The 18781-nt window shown below is 36.1% G+C and overlaps 1 protein-coding gene across 1 annotated transcript; it reads left to right on the top strand.

Moving 5' to 3' along the window:
• Nucleotides 1-1936: 1936 nt before the first annotated feature.
• Nucleotides 1937-17147, top strand: LOC131164552 (tetraspanin-10). The gene is made up of 11 exons (XM_058121826.1): nucleotides 1937-2293; nucleotides 2862-2974; nucleotides 3072-3126; nucleotides 3326-3381; nucleotides 14069-14116; nucleotides 15364-15412; nucleotides 15486-15569; nucleotides 15656-15723; nucleotides 16001-16126; nucleotides 16218-16293; nucleotides 16835-17147. The coding sequence occupies exons 1-11, from the start codon at nucleotides 2240-2242 to the stop codon at nucleotides 16898-16900; spliced, it is 795 nt and encodes a 264-aa protein (XP_057977809.1). The 5' UTR covers nucleotides 1937-2239; the 3' UTR covers nucleotides 16901-17147.
• Nucleotides 17148-18781: the final 1634 nt, after the last annotated feature.

Genomic DNA, 18781 nt, shown 5'->3' on the forward strand with positions numbered 1-18781 from the left:
CACCCATAATGGGTTCTTTACTTTTTTATACTTTCATACATAATTGAAAATAATTATGTATGCAAATATTTAATTGCATACAGTACAACCAATATGAGTTTTGAAAAAAAAAAAAAAAAAAGGAAACCATTAAGAGTGATTTTAAGTCTGCACTTAATTTATGTCAACCGTATTTATATTCCTAAAATGGAATTTCTCAACTTAACTCTCCTTTTTTCCTCTATCTCACAAAATTCAATCCCTCTCCTCATGCCAAATCATAACAATAAAAGAATAAAAAAAACATAATAAATACTAAAAATTAATTAAAGAGACATTCTGTGATATCCCCCAATAATTTTTTTTTTTTAAAAAGTGAAATTGATCTAAACAGTCAACTGATCAAAAATATCTTGTGCATTAGGCATGAAAATACACAAATCAAATTAAAAGAAGAATCACGTTGATCTGCAATCGATCTAAACAATCAACTGGTCAAAAATATCTTCTACATTAGGCATGAAAATACACAAATCGAATTAAAGGAAGAATCGCGTTGATCTATAATTGATCTAAATAGTCAATTGGTCAAAAATATCTTCTACATTAGGCATGAAAATACACAAATTGAATTAAAGGAGGAATCACGTGATCTGCAAGAATTAGATTAATACACTACAAAAAAAAAATAAAAAAAAATTACATTTGTGGATGAAAACCTTTGATGCACCAAAGAGATAAACCTAGTTGTTTATGTAGAGTTTTTCGCAATATCAAGATTAGTACATTGTAAAATAGAATTTGAAAGAAAATAACATTTAGAGATTAAATAGTTGCAATGCTTCATGAGTGGGAGCCACAATACTATAAATCCATTGTGATCCGCCTCTTCCTCAAACTTTTTCTCGAACCTCGTATGCACGAGAGCTTTGTGCACCGAGTTGTCCTTTTTTTTTTTTTTAATGCTTCATCAGTTATGTTAATTTGTGAGTGTGGAGGTGAATGAGGGAGTGAAGGAGTGAAATTGTGAATTTAAGATTTGGAAAGGGGTGGGGAAATTTGAATAGATAGTATTATAAGTATATGTTCATTAATGACCAATTTAATAACTTTTTTAATTACTTGCTATAATACTAAACATAATAACTCATGCATTTTATTTGATCTAAGCAAATGGTAATTTAGGATTATGCTAAGTGAGAAATATGTCGAGAAATAAATATATGTTCTTATTACTTTCTCAATTAATTATTTAGGCAATAATTTGTTAAATAAAAAAAAAATTAAACAAATTTTATTGTATGACCAAAATGATAAAATAGTCAAAAGTCTCACTCTTCATTTGACATGATTGTCTAAGTTGAATAATTTAACGTTGACATGGTTTTCTCTCATATTTAAATATAAATATGTTATAAATTTAAAATAAATGTTAGTAGTAATTAAATATATTTATTTTTTATATATTAAAAATAATGATATCTTGTGGCATGAGGCTCCACTATTAAACAAAAAGAAAAAGATATAATTTTTTTTTTTGATTGCATAGGAACTCTAGGCACGAACGAGCCGTTCGGATCCTCTAGTGTCACACCATGTTTTATTTATACAATCTCTTGTAACTAAAACCATCCTATTCATCGAACCATAACATTGTAATCTCCTAATGTTATTTTTTAATTTATATCGAAAAATAAAATTAAAATATAAAAAAATTAATTTTTAAAATTTTAATTTATTAAAATATATTGTTGAGGAGATTTTTTAATAATGTTGTGTCCAATACTAATTTTTGAAAAAAACCAAATTAATGCATTTTTGACTTGAACTAACCCAACATAAAGTAGAATAATTTTTTAGTATTTTATTATGTCTTAAAGACTTGAAAGTAACTCATTCCTAAAGAAAAAAATAATAATAAAACATGCTATTTTAATGGCTTTTTTTTTTTTTTTTTATACTGCGTCGCTTTTACGTTTTGTTTTTGAAAACAGGAAGCAATATTAGATTTTGAAACTTGATAATAGAGAAGACAGGCCATTCCGGAGCTCCGGCCTGCCGTTTCCCTTTTGCTGTGCAACTGCTATAGCTCACAGCTCGAAGGGAGACGACTCTGCTTCTGTATTTAGGTCGCTTCCTCACGCCATCTAATGGTAACCCCACCGTAATCCTCTATCCTTACTCTTCACTCCTTACCTCTCTCTCTCTCTCTCTCGCTCTCTATAATTGTTGAGGGAGAGAGTAAAGGAGGAAGAAAGAAATGGGTGTGGGAACGAGCACCTTTGTCATCAGATGGATCAACTTTCTCACTATGGTATGCATTTTTCTTTTTTCTTCGTCTTCTCAGTTTGTTTGTTTGTTTAGTTGTTAATTTCAGCAAAGATCTTCTCTGTTTATTTACCATTTGATTCTTCTCTCTATGTTTCCTAACTTATTCTGTGGCGCCTTGCTAAATGAAATGTCCCTTTTTTGCACTTCTTCTATTTTTGGGTATGCTCAAGATTTCGCTTATGTTGTTGCTCACTAGTTCCTAAATTGGCGAGTTTTCTTTTCCTGGGTCTGTCTTTAAGAATCTGATTTTGTTTTTGTTCGTTTTTTTCTTGAAAGGTAAGTCTGATTTTGATCCTTTTTTGTTATTTATTTTGAAATTGGGTGCATTAGTTCAATATACTTAGATATTAATGCTTTATTGTTCCCTTTTGGATTTCTAGATTTGCTACTCGGCTAAATTGTGATCAAAATCTAGATTCCCTGCTTGTTCCTTAATTGAAATTTGTAAATTTCCATTAGAATTTATCAGTCAAAAAAAAAAAAAAAAAAAAAAGAGAAGAGAAAACTGAGAAGGGAAACTTGTGCTCAATTGATTTATTCCTTGCGCACAGCTATTAGCAATTGTTGTAATGGGCTTTGGGGTATGGATGAGCACGCATCACGACACCTGTAGAAGGTCCCTTGCTCTCCCTGTTTTAGGCCTTGGTGCTGTCATCTTTGTAGTGTAAGATTTCTGGTTTCCATGGATGCCGTTTCATTTCTAGTCATTTACACTTTTTCTTCCCTTAACTGTTAACTTTTCTTGTTTCTTTGATTTGTAGATCTATAATTGGGTTCTTGGGTGCATGGAAGAACAGCTCCATATTGTTATGGCTTGTATCCTTGTCAAATGAGTTTGTCTCACGTGCACACACACACACACACACACTTACATACATGTACATAAATGTAATATGTATATTATAAATAAATGAAATAGTTATATAAAAGTCATCTAGATGCTCTCTCTCTCTCTTGTGTGCTTTTGTTTCATATTTCATTTTCTATTGGACCTTCCTTGACCTCTTACTTGCAGTATCTCATTATGCTGTGCTTTATTTTGTTGGCAATCCTGGTATTCACAGTATTAGCGTAAGTACTTCTGGTTTTGGAAGCTAAAACATGTTGTAATGCATTTCATTTAAAACATACTATAACTTTCTGCAATCATGTGTTTTCTATTCAAAGTTCCACAGGTTTTGCATTAAGAAAAATGACATGTTTAACATCATTTTCTTAATATCCCCGTCTTGTGGTCATTCCCTTGCATGGTTTCAATCATCTTGCAAAAATCAAATTATATGTATTTGCTTACATGATTTTCTGTATCACTTCTACAATTCAGTGGTCAAGAAACCATACATTGTCTTGTTTTACTTTCTATCTGGGTGATTTATGCTTCAAACTGCAGTAAGGGGTATTTGTCTAATTGCTGGTTGTGCTGGCTAGTGATACTTCTTTCACAGTAATTAATTTTTTTTTTCTTTTCAACATTATTTAATTCATGGAGTTGATGATTTCATGGCATGTTTGATCCCAGTTGAAAGTTGGGGTGCCTTTGATTTATGGATCAATGTAGAATATTTTATTTCTGAATATGCTACATGTATCAAAATTTCGACATGATATCCATTCATTTGATATTGCATTTCAGTTGACTTCTAGGAACATCTTGCATACTTTTCAATTGTTGTAATTTGTGCCAAGAAAATTGTGTGTTAGTATGACTAGATAACTCCCAATATAATTTAAATGGTGTACTTCTATATTTATCTTTGCTTGTGGGTTTTATCACAAAACCTCTTGATGTGGTAAGGTATGTCCATCTTTGGGATATTTAGGCCCATGTGCCAAATATTTAATCATGCAAGTTTAAGCTCCTTTTGTCTAGTTTAACTTCAATCTGTGTTAAATATAGCACTAAAATGCTGTTTGCTATTCCTATGTGGAAAAAAAATAGGATTACAGATTGAGATGACAATTTCTTAACCATCTTAGTAAGGATAACTTGAATTGGTAAAGAGTTTTCATATTATAATGCATGTAGGATATGTTTCCCCTAAGTTTTTGACAAAATGGCATGTGTCTGGAGTAACTTCTATTTCATTAGCCTAATCAGTTTACTAGTCTTTTTGAAAAAATCTTTTTCACAATAAGGAGATGACTGATGAGTAGTTTTGATCATGCACAATAAATCCGTTATCGCTCCAGGGTATAGCACTGTGGTGTGGGTTGAAAGTTTTTAGAAAACGAGGGGACATTTGAAAACAACAAAACATGAACTGAAGAAGCAAAAGAAATACAAAAATCTTATAGCCCATTGAGAGGGTGATTTGGAGGACTTATAAAGATGCCTATTGTCCATCACAAATATTAAAGTGGTCTAGGTGACTTTTAGCTTAAATAAATTACTCTTTCTTATTTATGTTATTAAACAACTTGGTTATTGAGTCATATCATACTACACAAATAATTTTCATACGCCATTTTAAATGTTCCCAAACTAATTGAAGATAGTGGTTCTAACTTAAGTAGATGAGTGAAACGGGATTTGTGCTACTAACTTGGCGACTAGAACGAGTAGCAGATGATCACGAAAAAGTCCTTAGTTGATATTACTTCAGATGCACTCCAAGAATTAGAAGAATGATATGGTTTTAGGAGTCTAGAATTAAGGACAACAATCATATGATGTAGGTATTTTGTGGGAGTTGATTCTCCTCAATGGTACATATAATAGCCAAGACCTGTCAAAGAATATTTAAGTTTCTTAGAGCCCGCTTGGTTAAGGTTTCGGCCCTTCGAGTGTAATTTTCTTTATTCGAAAATATAGGAGGTGCAAAAACTATTGAGGATCTAGAAGCAACAATCACACCACAAGCAAAAGAAACAATCAAAATGAACACCAAGATTTAACGTGGTTTGGTCCAAACTAACCTACGTCCACAAACACACCAAACTTCACTAAAACTGGGAGAAAATACAAGAGGAGGAGAAGACAGCTGCACTCCACTCAACTCAACTCACTCTTTCTCACACCTCTCTCTCTCTCTCTCTCTCTCTCTCTCTCTCTCTCTCTCTCTCTCTCTCCCACCTTCAACTCAATTACATTTCACGCACACACATCTCCATTTATATAGATGGATGGGGATGAATATAAATGGAAGATGGTATTGAGGTTCAATGAGGTGATTCACTGAGATGAGTTGGGATTAGCACCGACACTACAACACATCAAAGATGGCATTATACAGCTCATCAAAGCTGGCTCTCTATAGCTCATCAAGGTTGTCTCCCTACAGCTCATCAAGGCTCGGTGCTAATAACCTTATTACCATCCTCTATTTATATCCATCCCCATCCATCTTATAAATGGAGATGTGCGTGCGTGAAATATAATGTGAGTGTAATTGAGTTGAAGGTGAGAGAGAGAGAGAGAGGTGTGAGAAAGAGTGAGTTGAGATGAGTGGAGTGCAGTTGCCTCCTCTTGTATTTTCTCCCAATTTTAGTGAAGTTTGGTGTGCTTCGTGGACGTAGGTTAGTTTGAACCGAACCACGTTAAATCTTGGTGTTCATTTTTGCTTGTTTATTTTTTGTTTGTGGCTTGATTGTTGCTCCCATATCCCTAATAATAGTTGAGAATTCCACTTGTGAGTTTGTCGCGCATTGGAAAAATTTGAGTGGATGATGGGTGCTTATATATATGATCGGGCCCAAAACTCAATAGGCTTAAGCTTTTGGGTCAAGTTGGTGCTCACCCATGTGTATCAAGCCCACCTATGGACTCCTTCGATGCTAACAAGGGGTATCAGAGCCGATGGTTCGGTTCGTAACTCTGGGTGAGCGACATCGTAAAAGTCGAGATGTAAAGCTAATTCTCCTAACGTGCTAATAGTTGGAGGACCAAGTGTGTGATCGAGGCCAATATGGATCATTTAAGTCTGGGATGAATCCGAATAGGGTCAAGACATGGGAGGTAGGATTGGTTCAGAGGCACGTGGAATGCAATCCGAAACACATAAGGCGGTAGTGGTAAGGCATACTTAAGCAACTGTTGGGGAATTGGGCTTACTCCCATAAGGGAGACGGTTTCTGTTCAAGGGAGAACAATTGGAACTCACAAGTGAGGGAGAAATTGTTGAGAATTCCACTCGTGAGTTTGTCCCACATTGGAAAAATTTGAGTGGATGATGAGTGCTTATATACATGATTGGGTCCAAGATCCAATAGGTTTAAGCTTTTGGGTCAAGTTGGTGCTCGCCCATGTGTATCAAGTCCACCCATGAATTCCTTCGGCACTAACAAAAACTGTCTTTGCTTAGTCATTTTTACAAAATTGTTCATCGGACACAATCCTGAAAAAAACACCCTTTTTAGGATTTATAAAATGATGTGTTCTATGAATTTGAATAAAATCCAAAACTCTCAGCACTTTCTTATATGTTTTTTTAACTCCCCCACCACTGCCAACCACCACCATGCATTGCCACCCATCACAACCAACCTCAATTGGCCACTATCGCCACCGTTGGTCACCACCACCCACCTCTGTTCATTACTGCCCTTCACTATGACCCATCACCTTGAACTACTAATGAGTACATCATAACTTCATCTTGACTTGAAATAGTTTAAATAATAATAGTTCTTTTACTTTTTGGTAAAAAAATGGTCCTCGCTTTTGAAAATTGTCTTCCCTTTTTGTTCTCTGTTGGCTCTCCAAGTCTTCTGTCATTTTTTAGCACGATGAATCATTCTTATGAAAGAACTAGAAACAATATATTTTGGTTTTGGTCATATTGGAATTTGAGAAATATGACATATGTATCACCTTCTTGAGCATATACTATGCTCTAGGTTCATATTTGTTGAGAATTTAACTTGTGAGTTTGTGTCACATTGGAAAAATAAAGTGGAAGATGAAAGCTTATATACATGGTTGGGCCCAAGATCCCATAGGTTTAAGCTTTTGGGTCAAGTTTGTGCTCACCTATGTGTATCAAGCCCAACTGTGGACTCCTTCTGGGCTAACAAGTGGTATCAGAGTCGATGATTAATAACTCAGGGCAAACAACATCATAAAATCGAGGCATGAAGTTAATTCTCCTGATGTGCTAACTGTTGAAGGATCAAGTGTGTGATCGAGGCCAATAAGAATCATTTAAGCTTGGAAGATGGATCTGAGTATTGTTAGGGATCTAGGGACAACAATCACACGACAATTAAAATAAACAAGCAAAATAAGAACACTAGATTTAACGTGGTTCGGTCTAATCTGACCTACGTCCACGGAGCACACCGAATTTCACTATAACTTGGGAGAAAATACAAGAGGAGGAGGAGACACCACTCAACTCAACTCACCCTTTTCTCACACCTTTCTCTCTCTCCCTCTCTCTCTCACTCTCTCTCTCTCTCTCACCTTTAGCACTATTACTCTCTCTCTTACTCACATCACATTCACGTACACACTTCTCTATTATATAGTTGAATGAGATGGATTGTAAAGGAAGGTATTTAATGGGATGGATTAGCACCAACACTCTCACTCCAGTGCATCAAAGCTGGCTTCTTAGCAGCTCATCCTCATACGCAACTCATCCTCATCAAGGCTCATCAAGACTTAACAATACTCTCCGTTTCCATTTTAGCTCGGCAATCTCCCACTTGAAGATGGAGATACCATCTCAACCAGTATATAGATAAATGATGTGCTCAAATCTGTCTTCAAGCATGAAGACCAACTGATGTTGAGCACAGTTTCAGCTTCTCTATAGTCACCACCTTTGTCAACATATTTGCTAGATTCCCGTTACCTTGGATTTTTTCAAGTGTCAACACGTCGTCCTCTAACAGAGATCTGACGAAGTGATAACGAAGTCCAATGTGTTTGGTTCTAGACTGAAATGCAGAGTTCTTTGCCAGATTATTGCACTCTGACTGTCGCTATGCAAAACATTTCTCTCCTACTTTATTCCGAGCTTTGTCAACAAACCTTGAAGCCAAATCATCTCTTTACTGTATTCTGTAACTGCTACGTACTCAGCTTCTGTAGTGGATAGGACAACAATTTTCTACATCAGTGACATCCAACTAACAGATGTTGTGCTAACAGTGAACACATATCCGATGGTACTTTTGTGGTGATCAATTTCACTAGCAAAATCAGCATCAACATACCCTTTAATTTTCAAATCTCCTTTGACGAAACATAGGAACTTATCAATAGTGGCACATAGATATCTCAAGATCCACTTCATTGCTTCCTAGTGAGTCTTCCTTGGATTTGACATGAACTTGCTGACAGCTCCCACTGCTTGGCTAATGTTTAGTTTGGTACTAACCATGACGTACATGAGACTTCCAATGGCTGAAGCGTAAGGTACCTTAGCCATGAAGTCATTCTCTTCATCTGTTTGGGGAGCCTGATCCTTGGAGAGGTGAAAGTTATCGGCCAATGGTGTATTTACCAGTTTGGTGCTGTTCATGTTGAATCTCTGTAAAACACGGCTAATATACTCTAACTAAGACAACCGTAACGTTCCCTATTGCTTATCTCTGGAGATCCGAATCTCAAGTATGTGCTTTGCTGAACCCAAGTCCTTCATGTCAAACTCCTCTAACATTTGCTGCTTCAATTTTTTGATCCCTTCTATATCTAGTCCTGCAACTAACATGTCATTGACATATAGCAATAGAATGATATAGCTAGATTGATATCTCTTGAAGTAGTAACAGTGGATTGCATTTCTGAAAATCTTTCCTGCGCATAAAGCTATCAAATTTTCTGTACCATTGCTTGGGAGCTTGTTTGAGACCGTACAAGCTCTTCTTCAATCTGTACTCAAGATTTTCTTTACCTTTTACTGAGAATCCTTTTGGCTGTTGTATGTAAATCTTCTCATTTAGATCACCGTGAAGAAATGCTGTCTTCACATCTAACTGCTTAAGATGTAGGCCCTTTGAGGCAACAATGCTCAAGATTGTTCTGATGGTTGTTAGCTTCACAACTGGTGCAAAGATGTTGGTGTGGTCGATTCCTTCCTTCTGGTTGAAGCCTTTGATTACCAACTGGGCTTTGTACCTCCTAGATCCATCATGCTCCTCTTTGATCACATCTACTTGTTATGAAGAACCTTCCTACTTTTGGGCAACTTAATTAGTTCCCATGTTTTGTTGGAGGTGATATCGCAAGCTCCCACTTGCTCGAATCTCGCGCCTGACATGCTTCATCATAGCATTCGAGTTCTCCTTCATCTGTAAGAAGTAAATAATTCATATACCTCTTATTTGGTACATGTAGTAAAGAAGATCTCCTAAGCTCCGGAGCTGGAGTAGGAGGCAGTGGTGTGATGATCTGCTCCACAAGTTCCTCCGCCTGAGGATTCTCAGTGTTTTGCTGTTGTGTCTTCTCTGCCTGAGGATTCTCGGTGTTTTGCTGTTGTGTTGCAACACCTTCTAGGACATCATCCAAGTCTACATAGGTTGTTTCATTTTGAACTGGTTTTGTGGGTTCTATTGTGTGTCTGTCTTTGTACATCACCTTTTCATTGAAGATCACGTCTCTGCTTATGATCACTTTCTTGTTTTCGTCGTCCCAAATGCAATACCTATACTCATCTTCACCGTAACCGACGAAGGTGCATTTTTGGGACTTTGGATCAAGCTTGTTTCTGATATGATCACTGATACGCACATATGCAATACAACCAAAAATTTTTAAATGTGAAAGTCTCACCTCTTTTCCACTCCATACTTCTTCTGGTAGATTGTGGTCCAATGGTATTGATGGACTCTTGTTAATCAAGTATGCTATTGTGTTGACTGCCTCTACCCAGAACTGCTTTGGTAGGTCTGACTGCATGCGCATGCTGATGGCTCTTTCAATCGACGATCGGTTTATCCGCTCGGCTACGCCGTTTTGCTGGGGCTTACCTGACACAGTTCTTTCCATTCTGATACCATGCTCATAGCAGATTTTCTTGAACTTGGTGTCTTCATACTCACCACCATTGTCGATTCTTAGCTTCTTGATTTTTAAACTAGTTTCATTTTCAACCATTGTTTTTGAAGTCTTGAAAGCATCAAAGACGTTTGATTTATATTTCAGAAAGTAAACCCATACCTTACGAGAATGATCGTCAATAAATGTCACAAAGTAATTCCTTCCACCTGTGGATGAGACGGTTGTTAGTTCCCTTACATCTGAATGGACTAGTTCAAGTCTCTCCTTCTTTGGGGTACGGGTGTATGTCTGGAAACTGACCATTTTTTGTTTCTTGAGTATGCAATCCTCGCACATATCAATCTCTACTGACCGTAGATCACTCAACTTTCCCTTTGAGTGCATCATCCTGAGTTCATTCTCACTCATGTGACCAAGTTATTGATGCCAAATGTTGCTATCGTCATTTCCTATAGCAACTAAAATAGACATGCAGGCATTAGAGGTCACATAAAGTGTTCCATTAACTCGTGCAATCGCCAGTGCACCCTTTGAAATCTTGCATTCATCGCCAATAAATGTTGTGGTATATCCCTTATCAGCCTGTTGTCTAACTGAGATCAAGTTCCTTCTCAAGTTTGGAATATTTTTGACATCTTTTAGCTTTCATACGAACCTGTTCATCTTGATCTTCACAATTCCCTTGCCGGCTATGTCGCATGGTTGATCATTGCCAAGGTATACCTTATCGAAGTCACCTCATGTATACATCTCTAGGCAATCTCTACTGCAAGTGACATGAAATGAGGCTTCAGAGTCTAAGACTCAAGGCTCCTTCTTCCTCTCCAAAGAGCATATCAACATATCACCTTTTTTTTGAGGCGACATTTGCTTTTGTCTTCGCCTCATATTCTTTCCTTAGACCTTTGTATTGGTTTCTGTAATGGTCGGTCTTTCCACAGTTCCAGTCTTTCCACAGTTCCAGCACTCAATGTTCTTTGTGCCCTGGGAACCTCTGGGATTTCTGGATCTCGACTGCCTGGACCTAGATCTGCCGTGATTGTTTGATTGTTCATGCCCGCTTCCTTTCCATGAATCTCTCCCTTAGCTTTCCACGTTCAAGGCTGAACTTGAAGTGGAAGCATTGTTTGACTGCATCCTGATCTCTTCTGTCAAAATCATCCTGATGACCTCGTCATACTTCAGCTTTGATTTTCCTGCAAAGCTACTGATTGCAGTAATCTTTCCAACTCTCAGACAACTGATTAAGAATCAATAAGGTACAGATTTCACTATCAAACGTGATTTCAATGAGGCAAGTTGATCCGACAGCTCGTTGAAATTGTTCAGATGTCTACTAAAACTTTCACCTGTAGACTTGTTCATGGTAAATAACTTTTTCATTAAGTGTGCCTTATTTGCGCTGATGACTGTTCGTAAATATTGGAAAACGCATCCATAAGAGACTTGGTGGTTATCATGTGCTTGATGTTGAAGGCAACAGACTTTGCCAGCGTAATCCTAATAGTTCCGAGAGCTTTTCGGTCAAGCAACTCCCACTCGTCCTCCTTAATGGATTTTGGTTTTCCCTTTAATGGTAAGTGTAACTCCTTATCAAACGAGTAGTCCTCAATCTGCATCTTTCAGAAATCGAAATTGGTGCCGTCAAACATCTCGATCTTTGAGTTCTTTTCGTTCGACATCTCGATTTGCCTATCTAAAGATGGAATCAACTCAAACGGACAGCTCGATTGGATCCAGAATGGCCGAAAACCTTAGGAATGGTTCAAGTCGTTTGAAAAACGGACATGAAATGACTCCGAAAAGCCTGGTCAAAGTGGTCAACCTTCCATTAAACTTAACGGAATATTCTCCTCTTTAATGGAATATATTGACGCCGTTACTTGACGCCATTTGCTGGCGTGGCAAAGGTGGGACCAGACGATGACGTGGCTGCTAACGTGGCAATGTGGGTCTCGACTTCTGACGTGCAGCCTACGTGGTAGAGTGGGTCCTAGTTGCAGATGTGGTAGCTGATGTCACACAGTGACATGGTGGTTGACCGTATGCCACGTGGCGCTTACGTGGCTGTTGACGAGGCGCTGACACGACACTGACACGGCTATTGACGCGATGCCGACGAGGCGTTGACTGGACGCTGACACGGTTGCTGACGCAGCGCTGACAGAGCACACGCCGTGAGCTGTTCGGCGCGTGATGGCGCATGAGAGCGCGTTTGGAGGTGCATGAAGAGTTGCAGATACCTTGGAAGCGCGTGTGGGTTCTTGGGACCTCCGTTCGAGCTCCGGTTTGCACCGTTGGCTTTGTCTCGTCAAAAGGAACACGTTGGTGTGCTCAAAACTGGATTTTGAGATACTGGATAGTGACTCCGATTTGGCGATTTTGCTCCCATCTGGCTTTGATACCAATTGTTAGGGATCTATTAATCTAGGAACAACAATCACACGACAATTAAAATAAACAAGCAAAATTAGAACACCAGATTTAACGTGGTTCGGTCTAATCTGACCTACGTCCACGGAGCACACCGAATTTCACTATAACTTGGGAGAAAATACAAGAGGAGGAGGGGACACCACTCAACTGAACTCACCATTTTCTCACACCTTTCTCTTTCTCTCACCTTCAGCACAATTACTCTCACACTCACTCACATCACATTCACGCACACAGTTCTCCATTATATAGTTGAATGAGATGGATAGTAAAGGAAGGTGTTTAATGGGATTCAATGGGATGGATTAGCACCGACACTCTCACTCCAGCGCAGCAAAGCTGGCTTCTTAACAGCTCATCTTCATCCGCAGCTCATCCTCATCAAGGTTCATCAAGACTCATCAGTACTCTCCGTTTCCATTTTAGCTTAACAAGTAGGATCAAGATTTGGGAGGTAGGATTGGTTTAAAGGTATGTGGAATATTTCTGAGACATGTAAGATGCGGGGTAAGACCCACTTAAGCAACTGTTAGAGAATTGGGTTTACTCCTGTGAGAGAGACGATTTCTGTTTAAGGGGGAAGTTGCCAGTTGGAACTTACAACTGAGGAAGATATTGTTGAGAATTCCACTTGTGAGTTTGTGTTTCACATTGAAAAAATATAGTGGAAGTCCTTATATATGTGGTTGGGCCCAAGATCCAATAGGCTTAAGTTTTTGGGTCAAGTTGGTGCTCACGTATGTGTATCAAGCCCACCTATGGACTCCTCCGGTGCTAACAATACTTTGTCTTCTCTTCATTCATATCAAGTTCTTCCTCTAAGACAAACTTTGGCATGTTCTTAGATGCCTTTTGTACACTTATTTGCTTTTTTTAAAAACCAATTTTGAGTTGCATAAGACATTACAAAGCATTATGTCATGTTGGTTTATTATGATTGATCTTTTGCATCACTATAAGAAAAAGAAAAAAACAAATTGCTTTTCATATTATTTAATATTTTTAATGATTGCAAATAAGATAACAGTTCTTATATATAGCAGATGCCATATTTTGTGCTCTAGAGGTTGGAAATGAGTTCTATCATTAGTGGACCAAATATATTCATTACAATTAGTATCTGTTTAGGAATAAAGAATTGTTCTTTTTGCATTATGGAGAGAATCAAGAAAGTAAATTATTTTTTTTGCATCTGCTTAACCTCCCTTCATCATCATCATCATCTAATCATTGCTTGGCATTTGTTCAGTATCTTAGAAGCTCAAATCAGAACTCAGTAAACCTTTCTTTGGTGTATTTATAATTTTGTGTCCTGCTATTTTCTTATACCTTCTAATATTAGATGTGGCTATTTGATTGTTTCCATTGTTTTAATAGGTTTATTGTGACAAATAATGGATCTGGTCATACTGTAGCTGGTTTGAGGTGAGAAGGCAATTCATCTCATGGCATCATTTTTGTTTCTCAGTTTTTTCTTTGGGTGGAGGAATACCTATTTGCAGTCATTAGTTTGTCACCTTGGGTTTTGAACTTGAGCTCTATAATTTAAAAATGAAAGAGAAAATAAAACATCAAAATCTCTATGTTTATCTTTCTGTGCGCGCGTGTTTGTGTGCATGTGCTGTGAGTAAGCATAGCATATGTCATGAGGGAACAAAATATGTTTGATTCTTTCTTTTTAGGGAAGAATAGTTTCTTTGTTCTATGCAGTGTCTTAAATTTCATTTTGAGTCAAATTTCAATTTTGAGTCAAATTTCAAAGCTCCAAAAGTACAGAATTTGCGATGGAAATTTTAATTTAAATTTAAATTTCGATTTGAAAAAATGACGGAAATCAATAGTAAAGTATGAAATTCTTTGTGAAACTTTAGAAATGGTTAACAAACATAATAATGTAAGTTTGAGGACTAATATATTACAAGTTAAATACATCTAGGTTGTATATAAGGTGGAAAAGTTGTAATATAGTATGTGTATCAAATGTATTTGTAAGATAATTTGCATTAAACATATTCAGTTAAGTCAAATGAAATTCATAAATTGTTTGAATATTATTTATTATACTAATAATGATAATTTAGACATGAATGGTTAAATAAAATGTTGTAGTAAGTTTATTTTTTCATATAATTTTATAAGCACTTGTGATAATTTTTTGTACTGATAAAAATAAATAAATTTAATTAAGAGAGAAATTTCATTTCACTCCTAAATTTCTCATTTGAATTTCAAAGAAATTTTATTGTATAGTTAAAATTTCAGCAAGTTTCACTAAATTTTGAGATTTCGATAAATTTTGGATGATTCGTTGAGATTTTGATGGAAATTATGCAATATGGTAATCGACTTCCATTTTGATTTTGAGGGTGATGGAAACCAGAGATTTTGACAGAAAATTCGACAACTTCATGAAAATTTAAGACCATGGTTCAATTGCCCATGAATTATAATAGAAGGAATTTATGTCCTCGTTTTGTTTGTGGAATGGAGTGGGTGAGCATGGAATAGATTAAGAAATTGAATGAAGAACATGCAAAAGTAAAGTGACAAATTCGATCTGTACCTACTAAATGTGCACTTAGTTCCTAATCTCTTACTTCTGCTGATTAATTAATGGGGATAAACTGCAATTGGCCCAGATGGCAGTGATTAATCTCTTCTTGTCTGGTCAGGTACAAGGAGTACCAACTTCAAGATTACAGTTCATGGTTTCTAAAACAAGTAAGCATTGTTTTTTATTGGGAGCACAGATATCTGTTGGATTGTTATACTGGAATTTTCTCTTTCATTTCAGTTGAACAGCACAAAAAACTGGAAGCATTTGAGAAGTTGTCTTGTGAAATCTGATGACTGCAATAACCTGCCCAGAAAATACAAGGTTTTTGTCAAAACTTTATGTTGTCTTTGCGCTGTGTATCGCAGGCTTGTAGCATCCCTGATGATGTTTTTACTTGTTTTGTGCAGACTCTTAAACAATATAAATTGGCTGAACTAACACCCATTGAGGCTGGTTGCTGTCGACCACCCTCCGAGTAGGTGCCTCTTTGTTCTGTACACGTGGTGTAAACCCCCCTACCCTTCACCTCTCCCTCTCCATTGATCCCTCTTTGCAGGCTTGTAGCATCCCTCATGCATACTCACTGAAAAAGAGAAAAAATGCTGACAAATCAAACAACTTGCATAAAATATTTTAGCAGGAATTGGGTTAGGGTGGCCTCTTCTTTATGGTCTTCTTCTATGCAGATCAAAGAAATAGAATAATAAAGCCATATGTAAGTGATTTTTTAAATTGGGATTTAACAAACTCAGGTGTGGTTATCCTGCTGTCAATGCTTCGTACTATGACTTGAGCTTTCATCCAACCAGCTCTAACAAGGATTGCAAGCATTACAAAAATTCCCGGGCTGTCAAGTGCTATGACTGTGACTCATGCAAGTAAGCATGATTTCTTACCATATTCACTCTCTGTGACTGCTCTGATATATCATTATCATTGCCATTGGCTCACCATCTGCTTCTTTTCCAGGGCTGGAGTTGCACAATACATGAAAACTGAATGGAGAGTGGTTGCAATTTTTAATGTGATTCTGTTCGTTGTTTTGGTAAGAATTATCCCTTGAATCTTGTCGTAGGAGATTCATGACATTGAATCTTTGATTGGACTGATGAATTAAAAAATTCAAATAAAATTGAATATTTGATCATTCTGATGGAAAGAATGGGGAAAAAAGGACTTCCCACTTGTACATCTACTGGTTTACATGGCTAACTATTTCATTTAGATGCTTGGTGGGTTGGACCGCTTAGGGGCCTGTTTGGTTGTGAAAAATAATTCACATTTTCAGATTTCTCAATAATTATGAAAATATCATATTTTTTTCTAGTTTGTAAAGATTTATTTAGAAAATATAGAAAACAATAAAAATATATTTTTTAAATTTGTTGTATAAATTTGAAAAACTGGAAAACAAGAGAGCATATTCGTATTTATTCGAAAAAAAAAAAAACTGAACGAAAAAAACAGAGCTGTTTTCCTAGCAAACGGGGCCTTAACAATTTTTTGGGGGTGTTAAGTAATGATTTTATTTTCAGTTTTACCATGGCTGTTGTCCTTACTCCTTATTTGTTGGTTACATGTTTCAGTCAATGATTTACGTCGTGGGATGCTGCGCGAGACGAAATGCTTCAAGCAGCCGCTCAAAAGCTTGAATAGGCATCTTCCCTGAGAAGAAAATCTCTTGTTTCTTCACAGATTCACTAGAGCAACGGTACAGTTTATTTTATTCATTTATTTTTTTAAAATCAACTGGAAGATGATGAGGGTGGTCAAGTCTCTGTTGTTATGCACTGGCTTTTGTGGTCATTGATGTAAAAGTCTTCCTCTTTCTCTGCAACTTGTGTAATTGTATGGAATATGGAGTTGCTAATGATAATTTTTATTTTCATTTGCAAACAACAGAGGAGCTCTAGCCCTTCTCTTTGCAGCTCAAATTTTATTTTGTTACTTGTCATATAGAGACATTTTGACCAATTTTCTTGGAATTCTATTTGCCCATCCAGACTTCTAGGTAGACAAAGAAGTTGTGCAGTGTTGTGGGCTTGTAGGGAACAAATTTTATTTTGTTTTATATTTCTAAATAGTTATAAAGAGAAATTAAAAAAAATATTTTTTTTCACGTGAAACGTGCCTCTACTTTTTTTTTTTTTTTTTAATCCAACTTTAAATGAAGATTGAGGAACATGTAAAAAATGAAGAACAATTTCATTTCATTCTATTCTATTTTATTTCTGCATACCAAACAAATTATAAGATTTTACTTTGTGAAGATTTAAATAGTTAAAATTATTGAACGCAAGGATTTTCTAATCCAACACCATATGAGGATTGAGGAACATGTTAAAAAATAAGGAACAATTTTATTTTATTTGTTCCATTCTATTTCTGCATACCAAACAAAGTATAAGGCTTTATTTTGTAAAGATTTAAATAGTTTAAATTGTTGAACACGAGGAATAATCAAAATTTCATGTGTTACAAAAATCTGCAACAAAGCTAACAAAATAAAAAATAGTAATTAAAACTTAAAAATTTAAAAATAAACAAAAACTCGTCGTACAACTCAAGATTTACGAGGTTCGATAATTTGTACCTATATCCTTGAAGTCCAATCAAATATCAATTCTACTATTTAACAATGAGTACAAGCAGAATGTCCTAATCTCTTTTCCCTCAATTTGCTTATGTTCAACAGCTTTAACTATTTAAACCTTTACAAAATAAAATCTTATAATTTATTTGGTATGCAAAAATGGAATGGAATAAAATGAAATGAAAATGTTCGTTGTTTCTTACTTGTTCCTCAATCCTTATTTAACGTTGGATTGGGAAAAGGTCACAAAATTATTGAACCTATTTCTTTGAGCCCAATTTTCCTCTTTAGTTTCTTAATACCATTTTCCATTTTCTTTCTACTTCCTCCTCTTGTTCTTCTGATGGATCATAACCAACGTTGTCAATCTTGGATTCATCTTCCAAGACGATCTCCATCTCACTTGTACCTAAATTCTCCACATATGCTACTTTTTGTTTGATCTAATGCTTCAAGTAGCTTCTTTTTCACAATCATTACACCATTTATATCCACTTTCATACAACTTAGACAACCATTTGTTATGTACACATTCAAACTCTTCAAGCATTTGCTTAAGAGTAAAATCTTATTTGAGTTGTATTTATTCTAATATATCATAAACACGAGCTATGTTGGCTGTTAACGAAAACATTTTCTATGGAATTTCCCATTGTTTGATCCTGATCCATGAAGATGGTTTTTTTTTAATAATCCAATCTAGAAATACCACATCCCTCCATAAAAGAAAAGAAAAAAAACGGTCATCCTATTTTCATGATCCACTTGAATGTTATAAAAATATATTGGATCTTCTAGTCTTTGACTTGCTTTTGCTTAAAATGATTCACTAAACTTTATATATGTCCTGTATAAATAATTTCATATTTCTATCTATGCACAAAATTGTTGAAGCCTTGGACGCGAACCTTGTATTCTTCGTCTCACCAACCTTATTGGC

This window comes from Malania oleifera, chromosome 9 (assembly GCF_029873635.1).
Source record: "Malania oleifera isolate guangnan ecotype guangnan chromosome 9, ASM2987363v1, whole genome shotgun sequence".
NCBI classification, from domain to species: Eukaryota; Viridiplantae; Streptophyta; class Magnoliopsida; order Santalales; family Ximeniaceae; genus Malania; species Malania oleifera.

What these genes read in the sequence shown, in the direction of transcription:
- LOC131164552 (XM_058121826.1), top strand. Translation starts at nt 2,240, where the DNA reads ATGGGTGTGGGAACGAGCACCTTTGTCATCAGATGGATCAACTTTCTC. An exon ending in GGTGCTGTCATCTTTGTAGT is followed by an intron (nt 2,975 to 3,071) that starts GTAAGATTTCTG and finishes TTTGATTTGTAG; the next exon opens with ATCTATAATTGGGTTCTTGG. An exon ending in GCTCCATATTGTTATGGCTT is followed by an intron (nt 3,127 to 3,325) that starts GTATCCTTGTCA and finishes TCTTACTTGCAG; the next exon opens with TATCTCATTATGCTGTGCTT.